At 43.5% G+C, this 26,609-nt stretch overlaps 1 protein-coding gene across 9 annotated transcripts in view; it reads left to right on the forward strand.

The window, feature by feature from the left end:
• UBE3C (ubiquitin protein ligase E3C) overlaps positions 1-26,609 on the forward strand; it is a 191,765-nt gene that overhangs the window by 89,247 nt on the left and 75,909 nt on the right. For all 9 annotated transcript variants that reach the window (XM_085890523.1, XM_085890527.1, XM_085890522.1 and 6 more), the window contains 5 exons: positions 3,966-4,219; positions 4,409-4,513; positions 18,885-18,972; positions 22,046-22,143; positions 22,295-22,427. In XM_085890523.1, the coding sequence (XP_085746649.1) occupies positions 3,966-4,219; positions 4,409-4,513; positions 18,885-18,972; positions 22,046-22,143; positions 22,295-22,427 (678 nt within the window). The remainder of the gene's footprint in view (positions 1-3,965; positions 4,220-4,408; positions 4,514-18,884; positions 18,973-22,045; positions 22,144-22,294; positions 22,428-26,609) is intronic.

Consider the following 26,609-nt stretch of genomic DNA (forward strand, 5'->3'; position numbering starts at 1 on the left):
CCTGACCTGAGAGGGGAGGGGGAGGGGGAGTTGAGGACTTTGGGTTTTTTTTGGGGGGGGGGGGGTTTATACCATATCGAGGCTCATGTAAGAGCTCAGACCACAGAAACGTATAACAAGGCAGGAGACGAGGTGTGGGCGAGGAAGCACAAAACAGTGGGGAACAAAGACGATTGGAGATCTGTGGAAGGGAGAGGGATGGGGTGGGGGTACACAGGGTAAACAAGATGGTACAACAGGGACTTTCAGGAAGAAAAACGGGCAATTTGAAGGAGGTGGGTTTGGGGTGGATTAACGGAGGTAGAAAAGATCAAAGTTTTGGATGGGGAAGATATGATGTGGTGGACAGCTGTGTTGAAGACTTAGAAGGAAGAGTGGGATTGAAGAGTGTGGGAGTTTGTTCCAGAGGTGGGAAAAAAGAGGAATGAAAGAGTGAAGGTGAGCAGTGATGCAGCTCTTAAGTAGGATTTGCCTTCCATGAGGTAAAGGGAAGTTGTTTCAGGACAACAGCTTCGCCACAAGCTTCAGTGAACCATGGGTGGGAGGAAGGGTAAGACAACTGAAGACGAGATGGGATAAATCTGTGCATGACAGAGAGCAAATTTCTTTGAAAGAATTCCCAGGAAGATTTGATGTTGGAGAAAGTAGCGATGGGAGACCAGTCTCGAAGTTTGATGGCTGCTTGAAGACCCTGCCAGTCGGCCTGAGTGAAATGTCAGACTCGACGGCGCTGAGGTGGTTCTCTAATAACAGCCAGAGAGATGTCCACTTTGACAAGCATGTGGTCAGATGAACCAATTGGAGTGGAGGAAGAACAGCAGATATTTTCAGGGAAATTGGTCAAAATCAAATCCAGAAGAGTTGGAGTTCCGTTGGCTGAGATCCGAGTCGGGAAGTTGACAGATTGAGTCAGTCCAAATGAGTCACAGAAGTCTTTTGCTGAAGTGCTATGGCAGGTGAGAGGGGTACCCACATCTAGCCCAGTGGCATGATGACAATTGAAGTCACCACATATGAGGAAGAGAGATTTGGGATGAGAGGATAGAAGTTGGTCCATGTTTTCGCCGAGTGAGATATAAATGGAGTCATCGCTGTTTGGTGGATGGTACAGCACACATATATAGAGGTGGGAGCAGAGAAGAAGCCGTAGCCAGAGGTATTCCTGGGGGTGTGAAGGAGTGAGGGCGGTGCATGGAGAGTGAGGAATAGAGTCTTTGATGAAGAGAGCAACTCTGCCACCAGGACGAGGCTCAGGTCTGTCATACCGGAGGAGGGAGTAACCAGGGAGAGATACTAGGGAGTCAGAGATGTCTTCAAGGAGGAAATTTTCTGTTAAACAGATTATGTCTGGTTTGTCAGCAGCAACTTGTGTGGAGAGATCTGTCAGGTTTGAGTGAAGGTCCTGGACATTTGAAGTCCACAATGTTAAGGAAGAGGGAGGGGTGGAGGCTTTGGGTGCAGGGGAGGGGAGAGAGAGAGACAGACAGACAGACAGACAGACAGACAGGCAGACAGACAGAGATGGAGGTAATGAGAGTTGTTGACAGTTGATGAAACAAGATTTGAGGCAGTGGGAATAGGGAAAAGTGTGAATAGAGGAAAATGAGAGAGCATGTTGGAGATATTGAGGAGTGTGCTGAATGAGAGTGTGAGACATTTGTTAGATTGGAACGGAGCCCACAGATGTTAGAAAACCATACAGTTTGGGATAGCAGAGGAGGAACTGTTGGTTAGGCAGAGGATGGTAGAGAGATGCTGCTGAGAGAGGATATAGGATCGGGGGCAAGATGGGAGTAGTAAGGAGGGGGTACAACAGGGAAGTAGTTCGGAGGAGGTGGGATGAATTTTTGCTGAAGTTTGAAAAAAAGACCGATTAATAACGGAAGATGAACAAGTATTGCAAAATGGGAAGTTTAAAATTTGTAGGTCAGAGATTCGTTTAAATACATTGGAAGATGGATGGAGTGGAGAAGAATTGACAGAGTGGAGACAGGAAGCGTTGTAATGGATGGAATTTTTAGACACAGGATGAAAGAAAGGTCGAGTTAAAGACAAGATTTTGAAGGAGAACAACCGGGCAAAGGGGGGAAGTTGAAGCATTCATTGTAAGAGACTGTTTTTGGGTTTTTTTTTTAAAGATTAGGGAAGAGCAGGGAAGAGTGAAGGAAAGGTTGTGAAGGTATGTTAGGATTTGAAGAAAGTGGGTTGGTAGGGGGTTTGAGGATTTGAAGAAAGGAAGGGAGCACAGAGTTTGGATGTGGGCCATTTGGATCCACTGGGTCTTTTGGGTCCTTGTGTCTTTTGGGCCCTCTGGATTGTTTGAGTCTTTGAGGTCCTCATAGTCTTTCACGTCCTGTTTTTTTGTGTGTGCGGTGTGTGCGGTCTTTTCGGTCTTTGGGGTATTTTGGGTCTTTTCAGTCTTTGGGGTATTTGAGGTATTTTGTCTTGTTTCTGAATGAAGTGTTTGGGGTCCTCGGGGTCATTTGGATGTGAGACCCCCGAAAAAAGACTCAACTCGCTGGATTTTTTTTCTTTGAGGTCTTGTCCGTGTTTGGGGTATTTTGGGTCCTTTCGGTCTTTGAGGTATTTTGTGGGGGGAGGTGTCTCTTGGGTACTTTTGGTGAAGTATTTCAGGTTACAATTGTGGATGACAACCAATGGGTGAAGAGCGGAAATACATGCATACATAATCACAATCACTTGCTCAGTTATTGTACACCGCTCCTTCCCAATTCCATATCCAGGTGATGCATGACTTCATCGCCGGGCACCGAAGGAAGAGAGTACCCAGTTTTTACTGCTTTTGTTTTCTTGCTTTCTTGTTTTCTTGTTTTCTTGTTGCACACCGCTTCTTCCCAATTCCATATCCAGGTGATGCATGATGTCATCGCCGGGCACCAAAGGAAGGGAGTACTCAGTTTTTACTCCGTTTATTGTACACCGCTCCTTCCCAATTCCATATCCAGGTGATGCATGACGTCATCGCCGGGCACCAAAGGAAGGGTGTTTTTACTGCTTTCTCTCTTTCTTTCTTGTTTATCTGGGCATATATCTCAGCCATCCTTTGAGCTAGGATGCTGAAATTTGGAGACAAAAGCGAAGATGTCAGGTCAGGTCAGGGCAGGGCAGGTATGAAAGCATGCGCCAGAGCAACGCATCTCTGCAACCACTTTTTCCGCCGTTACTCCAGGGGCCTCCGTCTGGCCATCCCCCAGGCAGGTGCCTGACCCATCCCCATCTCCTTGAGATGCTGATCAACCTGGTGCAACCACGACGCACGTGGTTGGCCCATTGGCCTCCTCTTCTCACGAGGCTCCCAAAGATGTGCTTTGGCAAAACGGTATTTTTTTTTTTTGATTAATCAATTGATTGATGAATTAATTATATATCGATGTATTAATTCCTTACTTATTTTATTCCTCATCTGGGCAATATCTCAGGCACCTTGTTTGCTAGGAACCTTATATATGGACATGACGGTTAACAAGTGATTTGGCTATTAAAGGGTATTTTTGATTTATTGATTAAAAATAGGTCAAAGGTCAATGACTTTCTGAAATTTCTAAAATCAATTTTCATCCGATTGACTTGAAATTTTAAGAGTATTTTCACTTCAGGTCACTGAATTCAACCTCCAATTATTTTTAAAGATTAAATTTGTTTTCGGGATTTCGCAAGTGTCGTGCTGTGCATGCTGTCTTTCTTGTTTGTTTTACTTGGTTAAACCAGCTTAGGCCTGTGACATGATACCAACTTCATTCACAGTTATACATGGGCCATTTTGCTGGTATGATTTTGGACAGCCTTTCCTCAAACTCCCTATCAAATTTTTCTAATTAAAGGTTGTATGCCTTTGGATGTTTTTATCATCCACATTGTTCCTTGATGCTGCAAGAAGTAGAGCATCTACACTTAAAACAAGGTCTCAGTTGTGTTGGTAAATACTAAGTTACTTCTGCTGCCAGGATGCAACACCACCCCATATACCAACTGCACAAAATCGAGCATGCCGTTCTCTCTCTCGGAGCTCGTGGAGATGTCCTTGCGCTTACGGGATGCATGCTTGGGCATAATCCAGCTCGCCTATCCTGACAGCCGCCCTGAGCTGCGGGACAGCTACGCTCAAGCCCTGCAGGGATCAATTGTCGGGAGATCTGTGACGCAGCCTGCCGAGCAGAGACTACAAGAACAACGGACGCGTTACACGCATCTCTTCAAGGTACTTTTGTGAGTTAAATAGTGCTTAAGTATGCACACAATCATGTGATCACTTATTATTGATGTGAATCGGTTATCCTCGTTATCAATTAAATTACACCAGCTCAAATGTCCATTTTGTTTGTTTGTGCATACAAATACTGACCACCCTCCTCCAGATTTATACCCACGCTGTTGTCCTTGTGTCCAGGTAATTAGCAACTTGGTCAAAATGCTGAAAGCTCGAGATGCCCGTCGACCTTTCTGTCCAAGAAACCACTGGCTGTCTCAGCAGGTCACAATTTGTGCAGACAGGGTAGGTAGTCAATTTGTAATTGATTTAGTGGCATGCCATGATTGAGTGCTGTAAACCTGCTGTCACTTCCATCATTGAGATGAATTTTCTCTGCACTTTTATTTAATTTGCAGTTTTATTTTGTTTTGATCTAAGTTATTGTTGATGCTGTTGTTGTTGTTGATGTTGTTTTTAAAAAAATAAAGTTGCAATTTTAATGCATTGTCGAGAACAAATTTGAACATTTTGGTCATCGATTGACTGAGTTCATTTTCTGCTCATTCGCGTTTGTCATATTGGGAATGCCTAGCTTATGCCGGCTGATTGGCAGGCATTGTATGAATGGTTACCCTTTAAAAGCACATTTTATTTGAGTTGTTTTTGCTTCTGCTATAGTTTTTGCCGCTGTTAAATGTTTTTTGCTCAATACAATTGATTATGTTCAAACAAATTGTTCAAACTTGCATTCAAGCACCTATTGTTATCTGACTCAAGCACTTATTGCCAGTCCTAGATCATCATGTATAAATGTTCTGTGGCCTGCACTTGGGACTTCTGGTTTCTGTATTTGGCAGGCTTTTGTCTAGTTTCTGAGTGACCTCCTTCTAAAGTTAAGTTAACCGTTCCGGATTTGTCTTTGTTGTCGTTGATTATTTGCAGTCTTCCATCCAAGTACTAATTGGGCTCGACTCTACCTCACTCCCGAGAGTTGATAGTATCAGGAGCATTCAATCCAATAAGTTGGCAATGAGGTACTGTCGGACCACGGCATTTGTGGCCCTGTGCTTCACGTATTCGCGGGTTGTTTTTCTTCGCGTTTTCCCAGTTTTTCGCGGGTGTATCCGCAGTTCTTCACGTGTGGATTCACGTTTTTGGTTGGAGTTTTTTTTTTTGCATTTTTCGCACGCGTATTCGTGTTTTTTTTTTCCATGTTTTTTTTTTCTGGACATATTTGCGGTTTTTCACGTGCTGATTTGTGGGGTTTTTTGTTGTCCGGGTTTTTCGCGGGCATATTCGAGGTTTTTCACATGCTGATTAACGGGTTTTTGTTTTTCTGTGTTCTCCCGGTTTTTCGCACGTGTATTCGAGGTTTTTTCCGTGTTTATTTTCTGGGCATATTTGCGGTTTTAAACATGCGGATTTGTGGATTTTTGCGTTTTCTGGGTGTTTCGCGGGCGTATTCGAGGTTTTTCACGTGCGGATTCACAGGTTTTTGTTTTTTTGTTTCTGGTTTTGCGCATGCATATTCGAGGTTTTTTCCGTGTTTATTTTCTGGGCATATTTGCGGTTTTAAACATGCGGATTTGTGGATTTTTGCGTTTTCCCGTTTTTTTGCACCTGTATTTGTGTTTTTTTTTTCCCGTGGTTTTTTTTTTGGGGTTTTTCCCCGTGGTTTTTTTTGTTTGTTTGTTTTTTTACGTGTTTTTGTCCTGGGGGTATTTGCGGTTTTTCACGTGCGGATTTGTGGGCTTTTTGTGTGTTCCGGGTTTTTCACGGGCGTATTCGACGTTTTTCACGTGTGGGTTAACGGGTTTTTGTTTTTCTGTTTTCCCGGTTTTACGTGCGTGTATTCGTGTTTTTTTTTTCCATGTTTTTTTCTTGGTGTATTTGCGGTTTTTAGGTGCGGATTCACGGGTTTTTCTTTGTGTTTCCCCGGTTTTTCGCACGCATATTCAAGGTTTTTTCTGTGTTTTTTGTCCTTGGCATATTTGCGGTTTTTCACGTGTGGATTTGTGGGTTTTTTTGCGTTTTCCCGGTTTTTCGCACGCGTATTTGAGGTGGTTTTTTTCGTGTTTATTTTCTGGGCATATTTGCGGTTTTTCACTTGCGGATTTGTGGGTTTTTGCGTTTTCAGGATTTTTCGTGGGCGTATTCGAGGTTTTTCACGTGTGGATTCACAGGGTTTTTGTTTTTTTGTGTGTTCCTGGTTTTGCGCATGCATATTCGAGGTTTTTTTTCCGTGTTTATTTTCTGGGCATATTTGCGGTTTTTCATGTGCGGATTTGTGGGTTTTTTGCGTTTTCAGGATTTTTCGTGGGCGTATTTGAGGTTTTTCACGTGTGGATTCACAGGGTTTTTGTTTTTTTGTGTGTTCATGGTTTTGCGCATGCATATTTGAGGTTTTTTTGCGTGTTTATTTTCTGGGCATATTTGGGGTTTTTCATGTGCGGATTTGTGGGTTTTTTGCATTTTCAGGATTTTTCGTTGGCGTATTTGAGGTTTTTCACGTGTGGATTCACAGGGTTTTTGTTTTTTTTGTTTTCCCGTTTTTTCACACGTGTATTCGTGGTTTTCCGCCGTGGGTTTTTTCTGGGTATATATGCGGTTTTTCACGTGCGGCTGTGTGGGGTTTTTTGTGTTTTCCCGGTTTTTCACACGTGTATTCGTGGGTTTTTTTCCGTGTTTTTTTTTCTCTTCATATTTGCGGATTTTCACGTGCGGATTTGTTGGTTTTTTGTGTTTTCCCCGTTTTTCGCACGCATATTTGAGGTGTTTTTTTTTCGTGGTTTTTTTTTTTCTGGGCATATTTGCGGTTTTTCCCGTGCGGATTCACAGGTTTTTTTTTATGTTTTCCCGGTTTTTCACATGTGTATTCGTGGTTTTTCCCCCATGTTTTTTTTTTTCCTGGGCATATATGCGGTTTTTCAAGTTGGGATTTGTGGAGTTTTTTTTGTGTGTTTTCCCGGTTTTTCGCACGTGCATTCGTGGGTTTTTTCCGTGTTTTTTTCTGGGCATATTTGCAGTTTTTCACCTGCGGATTTGTGGGTTTTTTGTGTTTTCCCGGTTTTTCGCACGCATATTCCAGGTTTTTTGCGGTTTTTCACGTGCGGATTCACAGGTTTTTTTTGTTTTTCACATCTGTATTCGTGGTTTTTTCCCCCATGTTTTTTTTTCCTGGGCATATATGCGGTTTTTCAAGTTAGGATTTGTGGGGTTTTTTGTGTTTTCCCGGTTTTTCGCACGTGCATTCGTGTTTTTTTTCCCATGTTTTTTTTCTGGGCATATTTGCGGTTTTTCATCTGCGGATTTGTGGGTTTTTTGTGTTTTCCCGGTTTTTAGCACGCATATTCCAGGTTTTTTCCCGTGTTTTTGACCTTGACATATTTACTGTTTTTCATGTGTGGATTTGTGGGTTTTTGCGTTTTCAGGATTTTTGGTGGGTGTATTCAAGGTTTTTCACGTGCGGATTCACGGGTTTTTTTGTGTGTTCCTGGTTTTGCGCATGCATATTCGAGGTTTTTTTTTCCGTGTTTTTTTTTTCCTCGGCATACTTGCGATTGTTCACACGCTCACTTGTGGGTTTTTTGCGTTTTCCCGGTTTTTGCACGTGTATTTGTGGGGTTTTTTTCGGTGTTTTTTTTTTTTTATACGTGTTTTTGTCCTGGGCATATTTGCGGTTTTTCACGTGCAGATTTGTGGGGTTTTTTTTGTGTTTTTCTGGTTTTTCGCATGTGTATTCGTGTTTTTTTACCGTGTTTTTTTTTTCCCGGGCATCTTTGCGGTTTTTCACGTGCGGATTTGTGGGCTTTTTGTGTGTTCTGGGTTTTTCCTGTCCGTATTCGAGGTTTTTCACATGTGGATTAACGGGTTTTTGTTTTTCCCTGCTTTTTCGCACGTGTATTCGTGTTTTTTTTTTTCCGTGTTTTTTTTTCTTGGCGTATTTGCAGTTTTTCATGTGCGGATTCACGGGTTTTTGTTTTTTTGTGTTTCCCCGGTTTTTCGCATGTGTGTTTTTTTGCGTGTTTTTTTTTCTGGGTATATTTGCGGTTTTTCATGTGCGGATTTGTGGGTTTTTTTATGTTTTCCCGGTTTTTCACATGCATATTTGAGGTGTTTTTTCCGTGTTCTTTTTCCTGGGCATATTTGCGGTTTTTCACGTGCGGATTTGTGGGGTTTTTGCGTTTTCCCGGTTTTTCACACGTGTATTCGTGGTTTTTTTCTGTTTTTTTTCTGGGCATATTTGCCGTTGTTCACGTGCGCACTTGTGGGTTTTTTGCGTTTTCCCGGTTTTTTGCACGTGTATTTGTTTTTTTTCCCTGTGTTTTTGTTTTGTTTTTTTCCCGTATTATTATTATTTTTTTTACGGGTTTTTGTCCTGGGCATATTTGCGGTTTTTCACCTGCGGATTTGTGGGCTTTTTGTGTGTTCCGGGTTTTTCACGGGCGTATTCGAGGTTTTTCACGTGTGGATTAACGGGTTTTTGTTTTTCTGTTTTCCCGGTTTGGCACACGTGTATTCGTGTTTTTTTTCCATGTTTTTTTTTTGGTGTATTTGCAGTTTTTCACGTGTGGATTCACGGGTTTTTGTTTTTTTTGTGTTTTCCCGGTTTTTCGCACGCATATTTGCGGTTTTTCACATGTGGATTTGTGGGTTTTTAGTGTTTTTCCTGGTTTTTCGTATGCATGTTCGAGGTTTTTTCCGTGTTTATTTTCTGGGCATATTTGTGGTTTTTCACGTTTGGATTTGTTGGTAAATGTCAGAGTTGTTAAAAAAAGGCCCTTTTCAAGGAACAAGTAATGGGTTAGCAACTGCAGCTGTTCTGCAGTAATGGAAGTAAATTAAGCCTTGAAAGTTGATGCAAACAATTCCAACAGGTGTCCCAACTTTTGTTGATTACTTACAAACCCTCTGCCTCTATAAAAGCATTGTTGGAACAGACTGTTACTACACTTTCTGATGCATTATTTGGACAATATTGCACTGCAGGAAGTAGTATATTGCTATCATAATGCCGAGAAAAAGACAATGAACAATGTAAGACAGACAGACCATTATTTATATATTACTAAAACTCTCATCTTGTATGTATGTATGTTCCTGAAATAACGCCAAAACGGTACACGATAGTGCAAAACTTTAGGGCCATCTTGCTCACCATTCTCCTGTGGTGTGCAGTATCAAGTTTCGTTCAAATCGGGCAACGAAAAAATTATTTTAAAATGTATTCCTGATTCAGTCAAGTTCTCTTCTGGAGAATTTCATTAATGCAAACAACCTCAGTGGTATAGTTCGCTGGAACTATCTTTTGTTTTTTCATGAAATGATTTATTAAAACATCTCAAACATTTAGTACAGACAAAGAACGATTTATTTTTAAGCATAACATAAATATCGCCATTTTGATCTAATACTTTCGTGTTCATTAATAAATAAAATTGTGTTTAGAAGATTACGCGCAATAATTTCTTCGACTTTCTTTTCTCCATTTTTTTTCACATTGATGCGCAATATCAAGTTTTGTTCAAATCGGGCAACAAAAAATATTATTAAAACATCAATTCCCGATTCAGTCATGTACTCTTCGGGATTATTTGATTAATGCAAACAACCTCAGCGGTATAGTTCGCTGGAGCTATCTTTTTCTTTTCTTTTTTTTTTGAAATGATTTTTTTATCAACCGCTGTCACAACGGGAACCCAACGGGTTCACGGGTCGTCGAGTAACCCTTAAAAGTGAAGGTCTTTCCTTTAGAGAAATTGTAAAGAAGCAAAGGTGTCAGTGAGTACAGTTTCCTCCAACATCAAAAGGCACTTGGAAACTGGAGGAAACTCTGACAGAAAGAGGTCTGGCAGACCCAAAGCCACAACACAATCAGAAGACAAGTTTCTGAGAGGCAACAGCTTGCGTGATCGGCAGCTCACAGGACAGCAGCTTCAAGCACAACCTCACAATGGTCGAAGTAAGGAGGTTTCAGTTTCAACTGTGAAGAGAAGACTTCGAGCTGCAGGTTTGACAGGTCGAGTTGCAGGAAGAAAGCCATTGCTAAGATGGCAAAATAAGAAAAAGAGGCTTGCCTGGGCCATGTAGCACCGCCAATGGACTACTGAAAACTGGAAGAAGGTCTCGTGGACTGATTAATCAAAATTTGAAGTCTTCGGTTCATCACGCAGGGTTTTTGTACGCCGTCGAGTAGGCGAAAAGATGATTCCTCAGTGTGTTACACCAACTGTCAAACATGGAGGAGGAAGCGTGATGATCTGGGGCTCTTTTACTGGATCCAGAGTCGGCGACTTGCACAGAGTGGCTGGCACCCTGAAACAAAAGGGCTACCGCAGCATTTTGCAGTGCCATGCAATACCCTCTGGTCGATGCCTCGTTGGTCAGGGGTTAATCCTACAGCAAGATAACGACCCAAAACATACCTCCAGGCTATGTCAGAACTACCTTAGAAGTAAAGAACAAAACGGTAGGCTTCAAATTATGGAATGGCCAGCACAGTCTCCAGACTTCAACCCCATCGAGCTGGTTTGGGATGAACTGGACAGAAGGGTGAAAGCAAAGGAACCTACAAGTGCAACACATTTGTGGGAACTTCTGCAACAGTGTTGGGAAGAACTTTCCGAACAATATTTGATTTCCATTGCAGAAAGAATGCCATGAGTATGTTCGGCTGTCATTTCTGCAAAATGTGGCTACTTTGATGAGTCAAAAATTTAGATTAAATTTTGTTCAACAAAACGATTCCATGATTTATTTTTTATCTGCAATTGATTATTTGTTCTATGCTTTAATTTCAGAGTACATTGAAACATTAAACTGCTTAAATTTCAGTAAAAACTGGAAAAATGGGGGTGTTCTTAAACTTTTGACCGGTAGTGTATATATACAATCGTGGATCGACTCGCTACACTCGCCTCTCACCCCATCGTTGGAGATTTATGTCACATATTTGCTCTGTTATGATTTACACCAATCATCATACAAACCTTTCTTTTGTACAAATTTATTTGTAATATTGGTGATATTATATTTATTTGTAATATAAAAAGGTCCAAGTGGTCTAAAGCTCTAAATGGTCAAGGGTCTAAGCTGTCTTATTTGTCTGAAGGGTGAAAGGTGTCAAAATGGGGTTAATATCAAAGGGTCCAAAGCTTCTCAGGGTCAAAAGGCTATAAAAGGTCTGAAGGTCGAGTGGGTGAAGGGATTGGAAGTGTTGCAAGGGTCTTAAAGGTATCGGGGGGCGGGGGGGGTCTAAAGGATCTGAGGGGTCTTTTGGGGCCTCTGGGTCTTTTCGGTCTTTTTAGTCCTCAGGGTCTTTTTGGTGTATTGGGTCTTCAGGTTCCTTGGGGTATTTGGGTCCTCAGGGTCTTCATTCATCAGGATCCTGTGGGTCTTTTCGGTTCTCAGGGTATTTTGGGTCATTTGGGTTTTCATGGTCTTTTGGGTATTTGGGGTCTTTTGGGTCTTCGCTGTCTTTGGGGTGATGAGGGTCTTGAGGGTCTTAAAAGGTCTTCAACAGTTGAAGGATTCTCAACAGTCCAAATGGTCGAAAGGTCCATTCCAATAGTACATAATTAATAGACGTACTTGTCTTCAGCCATGGTGCAACTGACGTTCAAACAGTATGTAATTAATGGACATATAGTCACTTTTTCACTGTGAAAAGTCTATTCCAATAAGTGATTAAAATACTTTTTTGCTAAATACAAAAAAATAACGTGGAGATGACAAACTCCAGTCGAAATAAAAATACACCCGTGCGGGAGTGACGGTCATCTCTGCGAGAAAATATATAGCCTCCTGAAGGTAGGGCAGTTTTTGCCAACTTTGAAGTCATGTGACACGAAAACGAAAGCGAATATCGAAAATCCAGCCCGAAAAAATTTAGATATTGTCCCATGGATTCATATGCTACAATCAAATTCAAGATCGCTTGAGAAATGTAGGAGATAGATTTTGAAAATCATCATTTTCGCACTTTTTGCCAACTTTGAAGTCACGTGACACGAAAACGAAAGTGAATATCGAAAATCCGGCCAAACCAAATTTAGATATTGTCTCATAGATTCATATGCTACAATCAAATTCAAGATCGCTTGAGAAATGTAGGAGGAGATAGATTTTGAAAATCATCATTTTCGCACTTTTTGCCAACTTTGAAGTCACGTGACACGAAAACGAAAGTGAATATCGAAAATCCGGCCAAACCAAATTTAGATATTGTCTCATAGATTCATATGCTACAATCAAATTCAAGATCGCTTGAGAAATGTAGGAGGAGATAGATTTTGAAAATCATCATTTTCGCACTTTTTGCCAACTTTGAAGTCACTTGACACGAAAACGAAAGTGAATATCGAAAATCCGGCCTGACCAAATTTAGTTATTGTCCCATGGATTCATATGCTACAATCAAATTCAAGATCGCTTGAGAAATGTAGGAGGAGATAGATTTTGAAAATTGTCATTTTCGCATTTTTTGCCAACTTTGAAGTCACGTGACACGGAAAGGAAAGTGAATATCGAAAATCCGGCCTGACCAAATTTAGATATTGTCCCATAGATTCATATGCTACAATCAAATTCAAGATCGCTTGAGAAATGTAGGAGGAGATAGATTTTGAAAATTGTCATTTTCGCATTTTTTGCCAACTTTGAAGTCACGTGACATGGAAAGGAAAGTGAATATCGAAAATCCGGCCTGACCAAATTTAGATATTGTCCCATAGATTCATATGCTACAATCAAATTCAAGATCGCTTGAGAAATGTAGGAGGAGATAGATTTTGAAAATCATCATTTTCGCACTTTTTGCCAACTTTGAAGTCACGTGCCACGAAAACGAAAGCGAATATCAAAAATCCGGCCTGACCAAATTTAGATATTGTCCCATGGATTCATATGCTACAATCAAATTCAAGATCGCTTGAGAAATGTAGGAGGAGATAGATTTTGAAAATCATCATTTTCGCACTTTTTGCCAACTTTGAAGTCACGTGACACGAAAACGAAAGTGAATATCGAAAATCCGGCCTGACCAAATTTAGATATTGTCCCATAGATTCATATGCTACAATCAAATTCAAGATCGCTTGAGAAATGTAGGAGGAGATAGATTTTGAAAATCATCATTTTCGCACTTTTTGCCAACTTTGAAGTCACGTGCCACGAAAACGAAAGCGAATATCAAAAATCCGGCCTGACCAAATTTAGATATTGTCCCATAGATTCACATGCTACAATCAAATTCAAGATCGCTTGAGAAATGGCGGAGGAGATAGAATTTGAAAATCGTCATTTTCGCAACTTCAAAGGCCTCGTGACCTTGACCTTGACCTTCGGTGACCTTGAAAGTCATACCATCATGTGCGTCTCATCGACCTCTATCAGGATCACTAATGACCAGATCTCCCGCTTCAACTTCATTGTGAACGGACGGACGGACGGATCGTCACCTCTCCTCTCAACACCAATATTATTAGATCATGCTCGAAGAGATGACCTAAAAAGGTTTTAAACAGGAGATAGGGATGATGTTGGTTTGGAGTTTAGACTTTCGAGAGTCGCTAACAGCATTGCCATCACATAACAATCCATACATCACTACCTCCAGACGATTGTCTAGCTGAAAGTAGAAGAAGCAACTATATTTTATTCCAGCATAAGTATAAGAAGCTCCTAAACAATTACAGGGAATTCTTGCAACTTCAGTTGTCTATCCTACTTTTTTAAATTTAGACTAACGAACCAATCACAATGCAGATAATTTTATAATGCTGTTATTGGAGATGTGTATGTAGTTTGTAAGAAGTTGATGTTTGTGTACTGGTATTAACATTGTAGTCAGGCTGCTAATTTATAGAGTCGCAGTATGTGGCTACACGACAAGATTAATCAGATACTGTTGTAACCAGTGGAGTGTTTGTAGAAGCTTGAAGCAATAATTGTTGAAGTGTAAATGAGGCAGTGATGTCGGGATTGTTACGTGACAGCAATACTGTTAGCTCCTCTCAAAACCAACATCATCCCCATCTTGTTTAAAATTTAATTCTCTCATCCCCTCTTCCTGTCCAGGCTGGAGTTCCTCAAGGTAGTGTTCTGGGCCCTATTCTTTTTCTGGTTTTCGTCAATGATCTCTCAGACTCTGGAAAATCCTCTTTATCTCTTTGCTGATGACTCCACCCTCTGTCGTCTGTCATCCCTCAGACCGGCAAGCAGCAGCTTCTTCGCTCTCTGCAGATCTGGATAAAATCACAAACTGGTCCATCACGTGGAACATGTCTTTCAATCCGGACAAATCTCACAATCTCACTCTGTCTCTCTGAAAGGACCATCTGGAAACCCCCCCCATCTACTTTCTCAACAATCCTCTTGAAGAAGTCCTTTCATACAAACTTTTGGGTCTCACTATCTGTCATGATCTTTCCTGGGAAAGCCACATTTCCAACCTGGCCTCCAAAGCCAGTTGCCGATTGGGCATCCTCTGTCGTGCAGTCCTTCCTTGGCCCACCTGAGCTTCTGACCACATACAAAGCTTTGGTCCGCAGCCTGATGGAGTACTGCTCTTCCCTCTGGGCTGGTGCTCCCGCCTCCCACCTTTCGCTGCTTCACGCTGTTGAAACCAAGGCATTTAGGCTCATTGGTATCTCCCGCGATGAAGCCGAGTCTTTGGGTCTCTCACTTTCAAACCGCAGGCAGGTCAGTGTATTTCTGTCTTCTACTATCTCCTCTCCGGTCTCGCCCCTCCCCCGCCCCCTGCCTTGTCTGTGATCTTCCCCCCCTCCCCCCTCCCCCCCACATATTTCCGCAGTGCACTCAAGGTCTGCCAGCATCCCCCTTCTGGTGAAACTACCAAAATCAAGAATCACTGCTCACATTCACTTTTTCATTCCTCTTTTTTCCCACCTCTGGAACAAACTCCCACACTCCCTTCAATCCCACCCCTCACAACAGGTTTTCAAAACACCTGTTCCCCACCATCTCTTATCTTCTCCCATCCAAAACCACGATCTTTCAACCCCCGTTAATCCACCCAAACCCACCTCCTTCAAATTCCCTGCTTTCCTTCCTGAAAGTCCCTGTATTGTCCATCTCGTTTACCCCATGTTCCCTGCCCTATCCCTCTCCCTTCCGCCGATCTCCTTATGTCTCTGTTCCCTACTGTTTTTTGCTTCCCTCTCCCTCCCCACTTCTCTCCTGCTCCCTTTGTTATACGTTATGTGTGTTCGCTCTTATACGAGCCTTGATATTGTATACAACAAAAAAAATTTTTGGGACTGTAGTTTGTTATCCCTACATTGCTCCTTGTATTTAGCATAAATGTTTATATCCACTTGTTTCTGTGATTTTTTGTTATAATGTTGAATAATGGTATGGTACTCAGAGGATACCCTGTCTTGGAGCAAAAGTGCCAAGAGATCTTCGTCAGCAATATCAAATACTGCACGTCTTCCTGCATGTCTTCCATAACCCTGAATGTATCTTGTAGCTCTGTCTTATTGATTGTTTCTCAAAGAACTAGATGGTATTCATAGAATACATATCCAGCACAGTCTTGAAGGACTTGGTGCGAGCCAACTCTTGTTTTTTTCAGGTATATTTTTTTTCTTTGATCCAATATGGGTGCCAGATCATGTGGCCGATTACATTATCTTTATCAAACCATATTTCCAACAGGTAGTTTATCAATTACTTAAATTTTGCATTGATCGGTTGAGCGGTTTCTCCTATGAATATTTTCAAATATTTTTTCCTTTAGATCCAATATGACTGCCAGACCGTGTGACACATGGTCATTTTTCTGAAAATCCTCTTCATATTTCAAGTCAATCGGATGAAAATTGAGGATTTCACAAATTTGGCCTATGTTGACATTTTGGCCGATGTTGACAATGTTGACCTCAAAAATAATTGGTTGAATCCAGGAAGCGGATATGAAAATCCTGTTCAAATTTCCAATCAATCGGATGAAAATTGAGGATTTTAGAAACTTGGCTTCTGTTGACCTTTTGGCCTACATTGACCTCAAAAGAGTGACCGCGATATCATACGGTCATATAAAATGTGGTAAAGTTTCAATTTCCTCTGCTTAATGATTTTTGATGGATGCTCTTAACAAAATGCAGACATGTACTATGTACGACGACGTACTACTTACGTACATATACTACTGATCGCTTAACCCTGCTTTCGGCTTTACGAGCGCAGGGTAATAAAGTTTTCATACAGCCTCAGGGCACATAATTACCTGCACTTTCAAATGTTTCAAATAATTACTGTGGATTAACAGTCGAGAGAGGAACATCAGTGATCATGCTGAAGCCAGATGCACATAGCCATCTGCATGACATTATCAGGCAAATTTTCATGAACATGCATAGGGGAGTACCTCACCCAATCCATACTCTTGCTGTTGTACCCGTACACTGGGGTGTTCAGTAAATGTGCTCGAGTAAGAATTTTCTTTTCTGTACACAATTACCTGCCCTGTCCATTCGAGAAGCTCCTATGTACACGTTGAGAAGCTGCACACATGTTGACTGCAATGTGACTGTAGGCTTCAGCATTGGACACACGCATGCAAAGTATGAATGGCTCAATATCAGACATGTGTGTGACGATTACTGAACGCACAGCTCTGTGTTGTGAGCCAGTGATTTGTGCAAATGAGCGAAATAAACAGTCAACTTTGATTAGTTGAACATTGATCACTCCACCCAATGCAGTATGTCAAAACAAAGATGAAAGGAACACCAAATGTCAGTTCAAATACTTATTCAATTCGGAGTTAGAGTGGATATTCCCTGTTCAGGCAGTTCTGTCCGATGCCAGATTCACCGACATTGCAAATCTACCGCCGAGAAACCATGACTCGAGAAGGTTCTTGATCATGTGGTTTGCTTTTACCTTGATTCGGTGACTGGAGGAGGGTTCGTGATCACGTGTGGCCCGTGTGAAGCGCTGGTACCTCGCTATTATTTTATTTTCATAAATATAACTGAAAAACAAGGGATTTCCTGAGGCATGATATTTAATATAATAATAAAATGACCGTTTTTACAGCCATTTTTCCCTGCTGTGCAGGGGTTAGGCTTTTTCTTGAGGCAATGTTTTATGGCCGGATGCCCTTCCTGACGCCAACCCTGGTCGCCTCTTACGACACACAGGGATATGGTACACCTATTCTAACCGGGGCATACACCGGGACCAGTACACTGGTACTCATTTCGCCGACCTCGGAAGGATGACAGGCTGAGTCAACCCCCTGGTGTTAATTCAGCAGCCAACGGGGCTTGAACTCAGGACACTGGGATCCCAAGCCGCTGCCCCAACCACTGCGCCAACACCAGGCTAGGCATGATATTTCCACTGTTATTATTTAATATCCATATGCATGACATTGAGCAAATGTCCCGAAATGAAATCATATCCATATGCATGACGATTGACAGTCGGAGTCCCGTCCACCTCTCATTTCACTCTATTAAAAATTATTTTGCAAAGGATGATGCACCAAGTAACTCTGTCTCTGATGCACGCTGTCAGTTGGTACCAGAATAATTGCCATTGATAGAGGCCATCTGAAGATGATTATTATTGTTGTTATTATTATAATTAGCCCCCATTGGACTTTGTTCGAAATGGGGGCTTATGGAGTATCAGCCTAAGAGGGCTAACAGCCAAAGTGAGTATCAGGTAGACTTTCATATGGAGCCTAAGTGAGTATCATGTAGACTTTCATATGGAGCCTAAGTGAGTATCAGGTAGACTTTCATATGGAGCCTAAGTGAGTATCAGGTAGACTTTCATATGTGGCCTAAGTGAGTATCAGGTAGATTTTCATATGGAGCCTAAGTGAGTATCAGGTAGACTCATATGGAGCCTAAGTGAGTATCAGGTCGACTTTCCTATGGAGCCTAAGCGAGTATCAGGTAGACTTTCATATGGAGCCTGAGCGAGTATCAGGTAGACTCATATGGAGCCAAAGTGAGTATCAGGTAGACTTTCATATGGAGCCTAAGCGAGTATCAGGTAGACTCATATCGAGCCAAAGCGAGTATCAGGTAGACTTTCATATATGGCCTAAGCGAGTATCAGGTAGACTCATATGGAGCCAAAGTGAGTATCAGGTAGACTTTCATATGGAGCCTAAGCGAGTATCAGGTAGACTCATATCGAGCCAAAGTGAGTATCAGGTTGACTTTCATATATGGCCTAAGCGAGTATCAGGTAGACTTTCATATGGAGCCTAAGTGAGTTTGAGGTTGACTTTTGTATGTAGCCGAAGCGAGTATCAGGAAGACTTTCATATGTAGCCTGAGCACCTTTTTAGAGGAAATAGTCCAACTTTCGTTCTGTACGGAGTGGGAGGGTCCACCATTTGTTTTTCTGGCATAATCCTTCTATAGAGAGCTGTTCTCTTGCACACTCTCTGATATGTTATGTGATATGACATCAGTGAGCTGTTCTCTTGAAAGCTTATGACTTATAGTCATGTTATTGATGTCATTATGTGATTAAGTTCTGTAATTACCATGTGTATAATCTTATCTAAAGATAAATACTTTTCAGGTGCATGCCAGACACTCATGGCATTGAAGAACATGTGCTTGTGTTTAATTCCTAAAATTGATGAACTAATTGGGATTTTGTTCTCCTTGTGTGCTGGCAGGTTCCCCAGTTGTACATGCCTGGTACACGGCATGTATGGAGAAGCCATCGGCTTCACAATATTGGGCCACTCTGGTCTACACTAGATGGTACGCTCATAAAACAATCCCTAAGATTCCTTGTGAAAATCGAAGATGTCAAGTATTTTGGTTGGTTGCGTTCGTTATTCTGTCTGTCTGTCTGTTTATATGTCACTCGCCTACAGGTCACAATTTTACACCGATCTTTTTTATATTTTGTATTTTATTTTTATTTTTTGTGTAAAATGTCAAGGCTCATATAAGACCTACAACACAAAAAGTATAACAAAGGGAGCAAGAGACAAGAGGGGTGGGAGAGGGAAGCACAAAACAGTGGGGAACAGGCATGACATCTGTGCAAGGGATAGGGATGGGGCGGCGTACATGGGGTAAACAAGATGGGACTACAGGGACTTTCAGGAGGGAAAGTAGGGAATATGAAGGAGGGGGGTTTGGGGTGGATTATCGGGGGGTAGTGAAGATCATGATTTTGGATGGGGGAAGATGAGATGTGGTGGTGAACATCTGTTTTGAAGACCTTGAGTTAAAATTGGGATTGAAGAGTGTATGGGAGTTTTGTTTCAGAGGTGGGGGGAAAAAAAGGAATGAAAGAGTGAATGTGAGCAGTGATTCTGGATTTATTTATTTATTTTGAATCTGGTAGTTTCACCAGAAGGGGGTTGCTGGTGGACCTTGAGTGCCATGGAAATATGGGGGTGACAGATCACAGACAAAGCATGTGGTGGTTTGGGGGGGGGGGTGAGGCTGGAGAGGAGACGGGACAAGACAGAAAGGCCACTGACTTGCATGTGATAATGGAGTGAGAGACCCAAAGACTCAGCTTCATCACGGGGGTTACTGATAATCTTAAAAACCTTGGTTTCCACAGCATGAAGCCAAGAAAGGTGTGAGGCAGGAGCAGCAGCCCTGAAGGGAGAGCAGTACTTCATCAGGCTGCAGATGAAACCTTTGTATGTGGTTAGGAACTCAAGTGTGCCAAGAAAGGTATTTGCATGATGGAGGATGCCCAGGTGGTAACTGGCTTTGGAGGCCAGCTTTAAAATGTGGCTTTCCCAGGATATATCACGGCAGAAAGTGAGATCCAAAAACTTGTATGAAAAGACTTCTTCAAGGGGATTGTTGAGAAAGCATATATGGGGGTGGGGGGGGGGGTTCCAGACGGTTCTTTCGGAGAGACACAGTGAGAGTATGAGATTTGCCAGGATTGAAAGACATGTTCCACGTGTTGGTCCAGCTTGTGATTTTATCCAGATCTGCTGAGTGAAGAAGCTGCTGCTTGCCAATCTGAGGGATGACAGATGGTATGGCAGGGGGTGGAGTCATTCGCAGCGATAAAGAGGATTTTCCAGAGAGTTGGCGAGATCATTGATGAAAACCAGAAAAAGAACAGGGACCAGAACGCTGCCTTGAGGAACTACAGCCTGGACAGGAAGAGGAGATGAGAGAACTCCATTCAGGGCCACACGTTGACTGCGACAGCCAAATAAGTCTGTGAGCCATGAGTGGAGATTGACTTGGATACCATAGAAAGAGAGCTTGGTGAGCAGGGCAGGGTGCCAGACCATATAAATAAAACTCGCTATATGTCTCGGGATATAGCTCTAATCTCATGTCTGACATTGAGGTCCTCCACCCATTGATGCGAAAGCAGAAGCAGGAATTCAGGGTCGAGTGAGCTGGTCTGAATCCAAATTGATGATCGGAAATCAAGCCATTGGAGAAGAGGAAGGAGATAATGTCTGAAGCGATGATAGATTCCATTACCTTGCTGATGATTGGGAGAAGGCCGATTGGTCTGTAGTTGTAGGGATCTGTTTATGCACCTTTTTATGCAGAGTAGTAATGTTTGATGATTTCCAAGCAGATGGCAGATGATCTTGAGCAAATGAGAGGGTGAGTAGAACAGAGAGAGGGTGAGCAGAACAGAGAGAGGGTGAGCAAGAGCAGAGGAGCACGTTTTTAGGACACATGGGCTGATGCCGTCTGGACCGGTTGCAGGATCTGAGTCGAGGTTTAACAGCAAGCTCTCCAACTTGTCATGAGAAAAGGACACAGAGTCCAGGAATGGCTGGGTGCGATTGGGTAAAGTGGGTACAGAAAGCGATGGGTGTCGCACACAAGACTTAGAGGAAAACGCATAGTTTCGGCGTTCAGCCTTTTTACGTGTAGCGTCAGCTGTGAGGCCATTTGAGGTAAGGAAGGGGATGGAGGTGGAACATTCACCAGAAACAGACTGAACTAGATGACACCAGGATTTGGAGGAGAAAGAGAGGTTTGAGAGTTCAGACGTGAGAGTAGAAAGATGTTTCCTGGCTGTCCTGAGCGTAGACACACCCTTGTTCCGAGCTTTGTGGAATGAACTGAGATTGCCTTCAGTAGGATTTGCCTTCCACGAGCGCGAAGGCAAGTTTTTTCAGGACAACAGCCTCGCTACAAGCTTCACTGTACCATTGGCAGGAGAAAGGGTAGGCCAACTGAAGACGAGATGGGATACATCTGTGCATGAGAGAGCAAATTTTTTGGAAAAATTCCCAGCATCACTTTATGTCGGTGAGAGAAGAGATGGGAGACCAGTCTTGAAGTTTGATGGCTGCTTGGAGACCCTGCCAACTGGCCCGAGTGAAATGCCAGACTCGTCGGCGCTGAGGTGAAGAAACTTCACATCTTCACGAAACTTCACCATGTGGTCATAAGCAAGAAGCCTATTGTTTTGATGTCAAAGGTCAACAACTTCGTCAATTTTTTTAATCCACAATTTTTATCTAATTGACTATAAATTTGAACAGGATTTGCATATCAGCTTTCTGAATTCAACCACCAATTTATTTTTGAGGTCAACATAGGCCGAATTTCTAAAATTGTCAATTTTCATCCAATTGACTTGAAATTTGAAGAGGAGTTACATATTTGATCATTGAATTCACCCACCCTTTATTTTTTGAGGTCAAATTTGTTTTATGGATTTCTCAAGTATCGTGCTATGCATGACATCTTTCTTGTTGGATTCTCTCGACTCTTCCAATTTTGCTGCAATCGGACAAGATCAGCAATTATTATTGTTTTTTGTTTTATTCTAATTTTCTATCTTCTTGTTGCTCATTGTTTGCTGTCTTCTGTGCAGTGGGACAGGATTGTCCTCCACTCTCTGTGCCTGAAGAGCGTCAACTCGCCATCCTCACAGAGCTTCCTTTTGTTGTGCCTTTTGCGGAGAGGGTGAAGGTCAGAAGCTTTAAAAGATTGGCGGTTTTTAAAAGGATTGTTTGTAGAGGTGAAATTCGGAAGGAGTTTCATTGCACCTCTCACTTGTGCTTATCAAGTCTAGTGTTTTGAAGGTGTTTTGAACCAATGTGGATATGCTCTTTGCTGATAGATATTTCAGAGGCTGATCATGGTGGAGAAAGAGGAGTCACAGGGCGAGAGCTCATTCTTTGGTGGTATAAATGTTGTTATCCGCCGAAACTACATCTATGAAGATGCTTTTGACAAGTTATCCCCTGAAAACGGTTAGTTATTTGCCACAACACTGCACCCTTGTATTTATTTTTTTGTTTACTTGATGGAGGTCTGTGAAAAAGCTAGAGCAGAAAGGAAGGGAACAAAATGGAAAGGGGGAAACACCAACTGCAGAGTAGAAGTGAAAATGAGATCAAGGGGAGTGGGAGAAGGACACATGGGGGCAAACAAGCTGCACACAAGCTGAATGAAACACAGCAAGAATAGGACGGGGAAAGTGGGAAAGAGAAAAGGAGCAAACTCACTGAGAACGACAGTGGCCTGCGTTCGTATTCACCCACTACTAATATTGCCACATGTTGATGCATTATGAATTATGTGGAAACAATTTTTCCAAATGAACTTTTTTATTCATAACTGAAGAGATCAAATAAAACGCTGTTATAGTTGAAGGAGATTACATGCCATGAATACCTGCAAAAAACACATTTATAAATCAAAATTCACTGTTTGTAAAAGTATTCAGCCCTTCAGGTAAATACTTGGTGGAAGCACATTTTGCAGCAATGACAACTATGAGCCTTTTTTGGTAGGTCTCCACCAGCTTTGCATAGTGAGTGGTGAAATCTTTGCCCATTCAGGTCAGGTATGGAAGCATGCACAGGAGCAGCGTGTCGCTGCGTCCACTTTCCGCCGGTACTCCAGGGGCCTCCGTCTGGTCATCCCCCAGGCAGATGCCTGGCGCATCCCCATCTCCTTGAAATGCTGATCAACTTGCTGCAACCACGAGGCACATGGTTGGCCCAATGGCCTCCTTCACTCACGGAGCTCTCTTACTGAGAGAATCTGGTGAGCAGGATCAGCAGCAGCAAAATGAGCCACGTGGCCATACAGCCGCAGCTGACGCTCCCAGACTATGCAGCACACAAATCTCATTTGAGTCTCTCAGCAACGGCTCGTTGGACACAGTGTCCGAACAGCGACAGCCAAGGATTCTCCGAAGAGACCTAGTACCAAAGGAATTAAGTCTCTGTCTCAGATCCCTGGTCAGAGTCCAAGTCGCAAGAATGGAAGCACCAAGGACCTGAAGACTTGGACTTTCGTCGTCCTGCACAGGTACCGACAGTGCCACACCCCATGATCCAGTGAATCCATGACTCCCCAGGCCCGACCCACACATCTATTGACATTTTGCTCACAGCCAGTAGAGACACGAATATCACTCCCAAGTTTAGTGAATCTATTTGTGACCTCAACATCCTCACCACAAACAGGTACAGAAAAGATAGCAGCCTCCAAGATGTCATTGAAAGCCTGGATCTTTGTTTTGACCCATGAAACCCATAATCACAGTGGCTCTGACTCCTCATTCAGCACCCCGAGGGCCCCCAAAAGGATATCTACAGTCTCTGCAAAGATGACTGCATCATCTGTGAAATCAAGGTCAGAGATCTTGACATTCCCAAACGATGCACCACAGCTTGATCTCTTTCCTGTTCTCCCAGAATCCAGTCCATACAAGCACTGAAAAGTGTGGGGGGCAGTATATACCCCTGACAAACTCCAGTCACAACTGCAAATAAGTCAGAGATGGTACCACCACAACTCACACCACTCTCAGTACCAGAGTATAATTTAGACATCAGATTGATCAGTTTTGGTGGTACCCCATGAAGACCAAGAATCCTCCAGAGGGCATCCCGATTCACTGAATCAAACGCCTTGCAGAGATCAACATCGGCTGCAAGCAGCTCCTGCCAAAACTTTGGCTGCATTCACTGAGGACCCGAAGGGCAAGGATACAGTCAATTGTTCACCTCTTTGGTGGAAAGTTTGACTGCTCTGGACGCTGGTGCTCAAGCAGATGGTTGCGAACCCGATCAATAATTTTCCGAGCAAAGACCCACCCATCAGTAGTTATTGCAGTCCTGGCGATCCCCTTCCCTTTCCAGAGAAGGACAACAAGGCCCCTATTCCCGTCAGTTGGGATGATGCCTGGGTTCCCGTCAGAGCAGAGAACTGCATTTCCACCAACCTTGAGAAGTTCAGCATGGATGCCACAGATCCCAGGGGCTTTACCCCATTTTAATCGGTTCACCGCAGCCTGTGTTTCCACAAACGAAGGGGGATCACAGTTGACTGGAGGGTCAGCAATAGGGAAAGTAACACCCCTGACATCCAAGTCGACAGTTGGTGGGTCAGCCTGGTACAGCCGCTCAAAGTAACCGGCCCATTGGGCCTTCACTTCGGACTCCTCTGTCAAGAGCCCACCACCCTCTGCTCTAACTGCAGTTCAGCAAGTGATGGGCTTTTAGTAATGCAATGCGTGAATGCCTCTATAAGCAGGACGAGAATCACTTGACCACAGGTGATGATCTTGCCCCTCACAGAGGGTCAGTGAAGAAGACGACGGCGTGACGCAGGCGGATGCAGAGGCCGATCCAAGGCCAGGCAAGGAAGATGAGGACGACCACGACGCCGACTTCTGGACGGCTTCGTGATCCGTCATTAATAGGCCCTGTGTTGCAGGGCGGGGTGCTGCCCCGACGCGGTGCATCGTCATCCGAATCGGGCGCTCCCATTGGGACCCGGCCACCACACGACCCGTCCGCCATGTCCGGAAGCGGCCTCATTGGTGCATCCGGCAAGACCTTGCCAAGGAATCTTGTCTGTGGAATGTGGAATCGTCTCGCTTCGAACCCCGCGATATGAATCGCCTTGCACCGAACTCCCGGAATGTGCTCCGGTGACCGGCCGAGGGTCGCGCCAGTCTCGCATGCCCGCCCGGGCACCCCCAGTACACTGCGGCTAGCACCAATCAATGCCCTTGTCCGTCAGTCTATCTAATGCCCGTCTATCTAATGCTATACCCTTACCCTAACTAGTGCTCCTTTGCCCGGGCAAGGATGCTCACTACATCCTCGCTGGGCTTTGTCTACTCATGGCAACTCTCGGCGAGCCTTACGCCTCCACCGTGGTGATCGGCAGTGTACTCGTCGTCTGCTAATCGCATTAAATGCTTGTATTGGCTTTCGGGCTATCTCCCATGTGAAACGCCGTGTTTGGCACACCCGCCATTCATGCTGCGGGATCCCCGCTGACGTCATATGCACACGAACCATCCGGCGGTCACGTCGGCGTTTCCATTCATGCCGCGCATCTCGCGAGCACCACTCGCGTCGCGCAGCACGTCGGGTCTCAGGCATGGGCTCCCATGGGAATATTTTTTTTTCCAAATTCACTTAATCCCTTTGTTCGCTTTCCTTTTAGCCTTCCGCGCTCTGGTATAATATATCCGGCGCAGAGCGTTTTGACGCTGGCTCCCCTGAAGCCATAAGCACTTGGTTTTTCAAACCCGGGGGCGCGACCCCAAGCGGGGTCGCCGAGCAAATTTCGTGGGGTCATGGGCGGCCGCTTGCAACGAAAGAAAAAATTGTCTATTTTCGATCGGTGTTCACTTTTACGGGATGTAATATAAACGGTTCGTTCAAAGTGTGGGAACCAGCGCAACATGACGCTTGGAATGGGATCCAGCCAATGCGCGGGTTCGCTGAAGGGCGGTTAATTTTGGCGGGAAATTAGTGGTTTGATCCACGGTCTCTCAGACTCAGACTCTGACTCTATCATTAGCGTCTATTCACGTCTCCACGTACGACTCGAGACCTTATTTGTGATGGCAGCACCTGCCACCAGCAAATCTCGAGAACGTTCTTACCAGGATAAATATCTGGACCTTGGATTTTACTATGTGGTGGATAAAAGTGGGGCACAGAGGCCTCAGTGTGTGATTTGTTTTGAAGTGCTTTCTATGGAGTCTATGAAACAAAATAAGTTGCAGAGGCATTTGACTACAAAACATGCACCTTATCAGGATAAGGAGAGAGCATTCTTTGAGAGGAAACTTCTTGCACTCAAGAATACGCGTCTTGACAGAGAGGGTACATGCCATCAAACCAATTCTCAGGCATTAGAGGCCTCGTATCGAGTGTCGCTCCATGTTGCCAAGACTAAAAGGCCTCACTCCATTGCGGAAGAACTCGTGCTGCCATGTGCAAAGGACATGGTATCTCTGATGGTTGGGGAGGAAGCGGTGAAGAAACTGGCAGTTATACCCCTCTCTGACAACACCATCCAACGCAGAATTGAAGATATGAGTCTGGACGTAATGGCTCAGGTCGTACAGAAGATCAAGGAATCGCTGTGGCACGCCATACAGTTGGACGAGTCCAGAT

This window comes from Eptatretus burgeri, chromosome 8, assembly GCF_056783735.1.
Source record: "Eptatretus burgeri isolate ZD-2024b chromosome 8, Ebu_testis_v1, whole genome shotgun sequence".
Classification (NCBI taxonomy): Eukaryota; Metazoa; Chordata; class Myxini; order Myxiniformes; family Myxinidae; genus Eptatretus; species Eptatretus burgeri.